The 9,846-nt window shown below is 45.5% G+C and overlaps 1 protein-coding gene across 1 annotated transcript in view; it reads right to left on the minus strand.

The window, feature by feature from the left end:
• Window positions 1-6,777, minus strand: part of Psmd4 (proteasome 26S subunit, non-ATPase 4) — a 9,450-nt gene extending 2,673 nt beyond the window's left edge. Inside the window, exons 1-4 of the mRNA XM_029538041.1 lie at window positions 6,706-6,777; window positions 1,542-1,682; window positions 707-821; window positions 26-211 (exon numbers count right to left, since the gene is read on the minus strand). Of these exons, the coding sequence (XP_029393901.1) occupies window positions 26-211; window positions 707-821; window positions 1,542-1,682; window positions 6,706-6,731 (468 nt within the window). The 5' untranslated portion in view covers window positions 6,732-6,777. The remainder of the gene's footprint in view (window positions 1-25; window positions 212-706; window positions 822-1,541; window positions 1,683-6,705) is intronic.
• Between the last annotated feature and the right edge of the window lie 3,069 nt (window positions 6,778-9,846).

The following is a 9,846-nucleotide window of genomic DNA, read 5'->3' on the forward strand; positions in this document are numbered from 1 at the left end:
CCCAGCACTGAAATCACACATTCACCTTTCCCCAGATGACATGCCTAACACCTCCGCCCAGTTCTAAGTACTTCAAGACATTTCCAAATGGAGGCTCTGCCTGGCAGGCTGTCTGTGGACTCACATCCTTCTCGTTGTCCTCCACGGGGCTACCCACAAAGGCGATGATGCGCATCTTGTGATTCTTGCCCTGCCGGTGCTTCAGAGCCAACTTGGAAAGGAAAAGAAGTTCCCGTGAATCCCAGGAAGCACATGTCCTTCCCTGGGTCAGTCTGCGTTTCCTGCTCCTTACAGTACCTATGAACCTCAATTCTACCATAATGCTCACTCACTACACGCCTCCTCTCTCTGTTGTGCCTCAAGTGGACCAGAGTGTAAGACCAGTCTCACACTCACCCTGCCTCATCCTTTCTATACTGAGTGAGCGCCCTGGAAGTCAGCGGTTCCCACCTTGGAGGGGGTAAGATGACCTTTTCACAGGATAGCATATTAGAAATTAACCTTATAATTCATAATAGGCAAATTGTAGTTATGAGCAGCATCAAAACAATTTTTATGGCTGGGGGGTCATCACAGCACGAGGAACTGTACTGAGGGCTGAGAAGCACTGCTCCAGGTCTCTCTCATCTTGCTCTATTAGCACTAGGTCATAGCTCTGGAGAGAAAGGATCACAGACCCTCCCAGCAGGGAGTCATCAGAACTCACATGGGCCACGCGGATGCCAGTGCAGAAGGTGATCTTGCCTTTGGGTTGGACAGTGTGGAGCTTGGAGAGGATGCGGCCAGTGTCCGGGGTGAGTGTGGTCAGCACCTCACAGTCACTAGATGTGAGCAAAGGATTTTAGTGAGTTCAGACCACACAAGTGCCTCCTAACCACACCCATTCATCTTCTTTCTTCCTTCTTTTTTCCCTCAGAGACAGGGTTTCTCTGTTTTGGCTGTCTTGAAACTCATTCTGTAGATCAGGCTGGCCTCAAACTCAGAGATCCACCTGTCTCTGCCTCCCGAGTGCTGGGACTAGAGGTGTGTGCCATCTTTTGTTTAGAGACCTTAAAAGCAACTTTTATCTTTTTTTCTAAAGACACAGCTCAGTGATTAAGAGCACTCATTGCTCTTGCAGAAGACCCAGCTTCTGTTCCCAGCACTCACATGGCGGCTCACAATCAGCTCTAACTCCAGTTCCAGGGGATCTGAACCCCCTTTCTGACCTCTGTGGGCATTATGCATGACCATGGTGCATATACATACATGTAGGCAAAACATTTATATACATAAAATACAAAGAAAGTCATGAGAAAAAAAAAACAAAAAAACAAAGGTACATATCAAGTTTGAAGTTAGCCAGGACTACATGAAAAACCGGTGTGAAAAAAAAGTCAAGTCAAGAAATCCTCCCCCAGCACAGCAAGCTGTCTGACTACTGGAGGAGGTGGAGCACAGGATTGGATGAGCAGAGCCTGTGCCATCAACCCAAGGGCAGTCACCTGCAACCCAACATGGGAGCACCACCCACCTTCACAGCCCCACTGTGTCCCACGTACTTGGCCAGTGTGATCAGGCCCACGTTATTCTCAGGGTTGCTTCGAGTCTTGGAGTGACATACAATGTTGACAGCATCCTGCTGGGCCTGCAGTCGGGTGGGAAGGAAGTCTCCGTTCCGCATGTACTCACTGTTGTCCACACTGTCAGAGGAGGAGAAAAGCACATTGGAGGATGCCCAGAAACATCCTCTATAATGGAGGGAGGACCCCTTCTACACCTCCTGCCAGACACATGTGGTACAGCAGGTGCTCTCAGGCTTCTTGGAACACAGTGGTGGTGCACACATTTAATCCCAGTACTTGGGAGACAGACAGATGGATTTCTGAGTTCAAGGCCAGCCTGGTTACAGAGTGAGTTCCAGGACAGCCAGGGCTATACAGAGAAACCCTGACTCAAAAAAAAAAAAAAAAAAAAAGGATTTATTTTATATATGTGAGCATACTGTTGCTGTCTTCAGACACACCAGAAGATGGTGTCAGATTCCATTGCAAATGGTTGTGAGCCACCATGTGGTTGCTGGGAATTGAACTCAGAACCTCTGGAAGAGCAGTCAGTGCTCCTAACTGCTGAGCCATCTCTCCAGCCAGGAACTCTTTCCATCTTAAATAGATGAGGCAGCACATAGCTGTAATCCTGGAACTCCATGTATATAGCTAGAAGGATCTGGACTTCATGCCAGCCTCAACTACATTGTAAGTCTGAGGCCAGCCTGGGCTATGTGAACCCCTATCGCAAAGAAAACAACAACAACAACAACAAAAACCAACCCCAACCACACTCTACATAATATGAAACATAGACTCCAGCTTCTCGGCTTCCCACCTTTTTGGTCACACAACCTACCATCTACTATTGAGCCACATTCCTGATTCAAGACCAGCTCTTGGTGGCCCTTGAGGTCTAGGAGAGTTCTTGCTGCCAACGGTCCTACTTGTGCTAAGGAAGGGAGAAGTGCCCAGAACAAGATACTTATTCTACTAGAAAGAAAATCTAGTTCAGTGGTAACTTTTTTCCACCTTATAAAGCTTTATCTGGTAATAAATAGAATCAAAAAATGGTAAGGAAGGGTAATGTACTGAAAAAGCAGAAACAGGGTTCTCAGGCAGAAGGATGTCAATCAGCTGAGGCCCAAGCTCAGGTTCTCATTCTGAACCTCCCTTTAAATCTACCCATTTGTGTGTATGGCTGTTTGGTCTGCTTGCATGAATGGCGGCATGTGCTCTCCTACTTACTGCCTATGGAGGAGAGAAGCCGGTGCTGGATCCCCTGGAACTGAAGTTACAATTTGAAACAACTCATAGATGCTGGGGATTAGAGCGTGCCTTCTGTAAGAGCAGCCGTTGAACATCACTCTCCAGCCCCTGGTTAATTTTTTAATTCTAAGAAAGTTGCGTGTTTCTCTAAGGCTGCTTTTTCATTCTATTACACTTGGGAACTCAGAACGAATATGGGCACATGCTGCCACCACCTGCATACAGGAGTCAGAGGACAGCTTTTGGGAATTGGGTGTCTCCTCCCAGGGTTCCAGAGACTGAACAGGTCATCAGACTTACAGGGCAAGCACTTTTACCAGATGAGCCATCTTGCCAAATTCTGTGTCATTTTTCTTGTATTCTCTACACAGAGTTGCTTTGAGAATTACATGCATGTAAAGTACTGAGCATAGTACCTAACACTTAGCAAAGGTGAACACAGATTACATGTATGATACCCTGGATTTGATCTTACCACAACAAAACAGGAAGCATTCCAAAAGAGTAGCTTAGTGGTGACCCAAACATGCATCTGTTAGCAAACTAAGACGCAGCTGACCCACAGCCATGTCTCTAAAGTCCTGCTTTCCTGAAACAGTTCCAACTTCTCTTCCAGGAGGGGTGTGGCAGCCTCTCAAACTTCAAATAAAGTGGCAGGTCCAGATATAAAACCAGAGGCTTCAAGCACAGTTTGGATGGAACAGCTACTAAGTGCAAGGACTGTACGAAAGGCCAACAAATAAAGATGGGGAAAGCAGTCAGAATAGGAAAGGCGGGGGGTGGGGGGTGGGGAGGACTGACAATGAGCACTGAATCTGTGTTGTCCTCACCATCACTGGGGAAGGAGAGTGGTTACTGATGGAAAAGCCACAGGTGCCTTACTTCCTATGCATGTGTCCTTAAAAAGCCACACTGTCAGGGTTAATCCTACTATTCCAGAGGCTACATAGCAAGATCCTGTTTCAAACAAAACACCACGCTGCCCCGAACTGCCCAGCTTTCCGTTTCCAGCTAGGTAAGAATGGGGTAATGTTACTTGCATTTCTTAGAACTGCTTTCCCTCAGCACCATAGGATTCGCTCTTTCATCTCCCAAATCATAAACACTTGGGCTTAAGGTATTACCCAACCTTTCCATGACATCATTTTAACACTGAATACTGCTGGGATGAAGTTCTGTGCTGGGGTGCTTCTAGCATGAACAAGGCCCTGGGCTTGATCCTCAATATTGAAAAGTCAATTAATCCATCAACACAGGACAGACAACAGAGCATACCTGTGGCTCAACTACTTGGGAAATCAAGAGGGTTTCTTGAATCTAGGATTTGGGGCAACAAACTGAGATCCTGTCACACTGTCCCCTCCCAACCTCTCCCTCAAACTCAGTCTCCCTTGGAAACAGCTTTCTAAGGCAAGCGGTGGTGGTGCACGCCTTTAATCCCAGCACTTGGGAGGCAGAGGCAGGCGAATTTCTGAGTTTGAGGCCAGCCTGGTCTACAGAGTGAGTTCCAGGACAGCCAGGGCTACACAAAGAAACCCTGTCTCGAAAAAACCAAAAAAGAAAAAAAGCAACAGCTTTCTATAACTGAAGATGACACTGATCTGATCTCTGGTCTTCCTGAGGCCACCTCTTAAGTGCTGTGATTACAGTGTGGACCAGCACATCAGACGCTAGCTAACATCTCTTTATAACAATCAAGACAACAGAGCTCCAGAGTTCTAGAACTCTCTACCTACTGGCAAAGTGTAATGTCATGTATAAAAAGACTAACAAGAGAATCTGGCTCAGCAGATTAGGCTAAAGTCAAAACACTCTGTTGCCTGGAAATCCAGAACACCTCATAGAAACAGGAGGGTCTCATTCTGTGGCAATTACACTGACGGCTACGGTCTCAGGTCCTATTCTTTCCTTTTATGTATCAATTGAATTTTTTTTTTTTTTTTTTTTGAAACAGAACCTCAATATGCATCCCAAGTTGGCCTTGAACTGATGATCCTTCTGTCTCAACTATCCAGTGTTCCCAACAGGTGTGTACCACATCTGGCCAGATCAATATTCTTAAATCAGTGTCAGTCTGTACAAAGGCCTGACTCTCACCCTCAGAATCTTCTCACTGGGACTCTGGTGTTGAAGCTCTTCGGTCATTTCATTCTACAGTGACCCCTCCCACCTTATAACAACAATCTATGATAAGGTTCACTCGGGTCTATTTCCCAAACACAAGACTCTTACTCCAGCAACTCTGTAATGACCTCTCCTCAACATGTCTCTTTACAACTCTTAAATTCTGAGGACTCCCCAAACACCATGCCGCTACAGAACTCTGTACTTTACAGAGCACCATCACATGTGGCTTACCTACTTGTACTATGAGACACAGAGAAGTTACTACAATTCTCCAACAATGTGCAAAATGTGAGAGCCAGAAAACTGTTTGGATTCCAAATCCATCTTCTATTTTAACATACTCTATGCCAGAAGTGAAAACAAACTTAGAAAACAAAAATATAGGACTTAAAAGTTAAATTTTAATTTCAGATAAATAATGAGTAACTTTGGAGATTTATATTTATTGTTTTTAGGCGTGTGCGCGCGCACCTACAGAGATCAAAGGCACTGATCTGGTCCTGTCAAAAAAGCAACAGCAAACGACATGGATGCTTGGAACCAAACTCTGGGCTCTTACCCACCCAACCATCTCGCCACCCGAAACAAGTAACTATTTTGTTGTTGTTTTTGTTTTATTTTGCCACCTTTTGAGACAGGGCTTCTCCGCATATCCTAGAATTTGCTCTGTAGACCAGGCTGGCCTCAAACCCCTAAGAGATCCACCTGCCTCTGCTGCTCAAGTGCTGGAATTAAAGGTGTGTGCCACCACTGCCGGGCCCCAACAAGTAACTTGTAAGAGCAATATTTGGGTTGCACTTAAAATTTCCTTTCATACTAAAAATCATTCATGATTTGATTGAAATTCAAATTTAACTGGGCATCCTGGTTGGCTTATTTTGAGACAGAATCTTGCTAGGTAGTCCTGATCATGAAAACTCTCTGCCTCACCCTCCAAATGCAGGAAACAAGCTTAAGCCATCCTGCATTTAGGTGGCAGAAATAGCCAATCTCCAAATGAAAACATGGGCCTAGTGACTCAGGTTTATAATCCTACATACTCATTCCAAGTTCAAGGCCAGCCTGTGCATCTTCTCAAATAAAGACTTCATAGCCAGTCTGAGCTACAGTGTCAAAGCTCCATCTAAAACAATAATAAATGCAACCCAGAAGGTGTGTGGGTGAGGCTCATTGGTAGAGCACGTTCCCAGCGTTCACAATGCTCTGGATTCAATTCCCAGTATCTAAAAACACAAAAACAAAGTCCTCTTGTAGCCCTGAAAAAATATGTTCTCAGCTTTATTTCTATTTATTTTTCTTGTCCTCAGTATCTAATCTAACTCTTAATAGGTACTCATCCCAAATATAAACCTGGTAAGAAATAATTCATCGGAGAAAAGCACTGTAGTTTTCAATTTGACTCCAGCTTATCACGACCACTTAATTGGCTACAGGGGATCACCCAGAGTCCTTCCGACTCATTATGAGACAAGGACTATTTTCCCTGAATGCTGTTGTGAGGTATACATGCGATAAAGTACAGAGACAAGGAAAACTTGGAGGTGAGTGGATGGGGCAGTTGGCCTCTGCTTTACGGGAGACCTGGAATTCAGGGAAGGGAACCGGAGTTCCCGGGCCTGCGTTCCTGGGCCGGGATGACTCAGGGAGTCGCCTGCCTGTCTCCCGCGGGCCCCGAAGCCACATCTCGCCCGGCGGCCCTGTCCCTACCCCAGGCCCTCGGGTTTCGGAGCCACGTGCACCAACAACCCAGATGTACCCCCCAGCCATGTCCGAAGCTCCTTACCAAACCATAGTGCTCTCCAACACCATCTTGCCTCCTTCCCTCTGCGGACTGGCTCAGGGACTGACAAACAACAGCACCTCCGATTGGCCTGGTACTTATCACCAATCAAAGAACTCAGTCTTCACGCTGCCCCGCCTCCGCGCCCCGCGGTGTGTTCTGGGACTTGTAGGCACCACAGACGTGGAAAAGTTGGTCGTCCAATTGAGTTGGCTACCTTCGCAGCGGCTTCCAGAACAGCTGTAAGCTCTCTGCAGTCGCCAGGCAGCGACTCCAGTGTGAGGCAGGAGAGCTGTAATTTACCCCCTCTTCTGCTCTCTTTCTTTTGAATGTTTGGGTTTTTGTTTTGTTTTTGTTGTTACGGTTTGAAAAAGGATGGCAGCAATTCGCTGTGGAGCTCGGGCTAACTAACCTCTCATTGCTTCACCTCCCAGTGCTGTTTACAAGGTGCACACTCATGCTAAGATCTGAACTGCAATTTCTAGTCCAACGTGGGCGACACAGATACGTAGTGAGACTGCCTCAAACACATAACAGACACACATGTGTGCACATGTGGATATGTCAGTTCACGCGTAATCACTTAAAAAATGTGTCAGCATCATTAATCACATTCTAGCTCCCTGTTTCCCATTGCACTGTGTTTATGCAACTGCTATAAACACTTGTATCCTCAAATTCGATTTACCTATCTACTGCCTATGTTTAATTAAGTACAGAAAAATTTTTTTTACAATCCCTAACTCCAGTATTGAGTCAGACAGGATGAAGGAATCCAGAAAAGTTTTGACAAATTTTAAAAAAAACAAAACAACCTTTTAAAAAATTTAAGTGTTTGTGTGTGTATTCGGGCCCTGCAAAGGCTGGAAGAAAATATCAAATCTCCCGGAACTAGAGTTCCAGGCAGCTGTGAGTTGCCTGTCTTGAGTGCTGAGAACTGAACTCTGGTCCTCTAGGAAGAACAGTAAGCACTCCTCAGCATTGAGCCATTTCTCCAGCCCCCAGTAAACACCATGGGATCACCCTAAGAACAAGGATCTGCCAGCAAGTTATGTTGGTTTTTTTTTTTTAAAGATTTATTTATTTATTATATGTAAGTACACTGTAGCTGTCTTCAGACACTCCAGAAGAGGGAGTCAGATCTTGTTACGGATGGTTATGATCCGGACCTTCGGAAGAGCAGTCAGGTGCTCTTACCCACTGAGCCATCTCACCAGCCCCATGTTGGTTTGTTAATTAACACCTTTAACACCAACCCCTGGGAGGCAGAGGCAGGCATCTGTGGTTTTAGACCAGCCTGATCTATATAATGAGTTCCAGGGCAGCCAGGGTCATACACAGTAAGACCTTGTCTGGGGGTCAAAGAAAAAAAGACCTGTTGGCACTTGCCTGTGATCTCAATTATATAATAGAATGATTACAAATCCAAGGTCATCTTGGAAATTTAGTGAGAGAATTCTCAAACATAAAAAGGGAGAAGGGCTTACTTAAAAGATGTTAGCGGGGCGTGGTGGCGCACGCCTTTAATCCCAGCACTTGGGAGGCAGAGGCAGGCCGATTTCTGAGTTCGAGGCCAGCCTGGTNTACAAAGTGAGCTCCAGGACAGCCAAGGCTACACAGAGAAACCCTGTCTTGAAACAAAACAAAACAAAAAGATGTCTCATAGTTAAGAGTCCATCCTGGAGCCGGGCGTGGTGGCGCACGCCTTTAATCCCAGCACTAGGGAGGCAGAGGCAGGCGGATTTCTGTGTGTTTTGCATTCTTGTATGTATGTGTACCACATGCATGCAGTGTCTGCAGAGGTCCAGAGGGAATCAGATTTTCTGGGGCTGGAGTTACAGACCCTTATGAACAGCCACATGGATGCTGGGAACAGAACCTGGGTTCTCTGTAAGAGCAACGCGTGCTCTTAATCTTGAGCCAATTCTCAAGAACCCTAGGTATTTCTTTTAATAACTTCTTTTTTTAAAAAAAAATATTTATTTATTTATTTATTTAATGTAAGTACACTGTAGCTGTCTTCAGACACCTCAGAAGAGGGCATCAGATCCCATTACGGATGGTTGTGAGCCACCATGTGGTTGCTGGGATTTGAACTCAGGACCTTCAGAAGAGAAGTCAGTGCTCCTAACCACTGAGCCATCTCCCCAGCCCTTAATAACTTCTTTTAGTTTTCTTTAATTATCTGTATTGTCTGTGTGAGGGTATGCACGTGTGGGTACAGGTACCCTCAGACGCCAGGTGTCAGTTCCCTTGGAGTCACAGGTGCTTCTCAGGTTCCAGAGAGCACTGGGAACCAAACCTGGGTCTTCTACATGAGCAGCAAGTGCTCTGAGCCATGAAGCCATTTCTCCAGCCCCTACCTATTTATTTTTGAAGATGTATTTAGTGTGTGTGTGTGTGTGTGTGTGTGTGTGTGTGTGTGTGTACGTGCACACCAGTGTATATGTGTGTACAATATCCATGCAACTGTCCAAGTACATATGTTGTGGGGGTCAAAAGACAATTTTTTAAAAAGATTTATTTATTTTATGTGAATACATAGCTGTCTTCAGACACACCAGAAGAGGGCATCAGATCCCATTACAGATGGTTATGAGCCACCATGTGGTTCCTGGGAATTAAACTCAGGACCTCTGGAAGAGCAGTCGGGGCTCTTAACCACCGAGCCATCTGTCCAGCCCCCCAAAGACAACTTGTGTGAACCAGTTCTTCCCTTCCACCAGATTTCAATTGTGGTGGCTTCCCCTCCTGAGCGCTTGCTAGCCTTTCAGTAATGTTGTAGTGATTATATTGGTGCTTTGTCTTAGTTTCCTTTCTTTTTTCTGTGATAAAATACCCTGACAGAAGGACCTTAACTGAGAAGGGTTTATTTGACTCACAGTTATAGGTTATAGTCCATCAAGGTAATATGAGCTTGAAGCAGCTAGTTATGCCAAATCCATCATGGTCAAGTGAAAAGAGCAGTAAGTCGATGCTCACATGCCAGTCCTGCTCGCACCTTATATATTTATATACTTGCATACTTATACAGTTCAGGACCCCTAGCCAAGGGAATGGTACCACCCACAGTGGGTGGGTCCCCCAACATCAATCAATGTAATTAAAATAATCCCTTGCTGTACAGTGGTGGCTCCACATTTG

This window comes from Mus pahari, chromosome 4 (genome assembly GCF_900095145.1).
Source record: "Mus pahari chromosome 4, PAHARI_EIJ_v1.1, whole genome shotgun sequence".
Taxonomy (NCBI): Eukaryota; Metazoa; Chordata; class Mammalia; order Rodentia; family Muridae; genus Mus; species Mus pahari.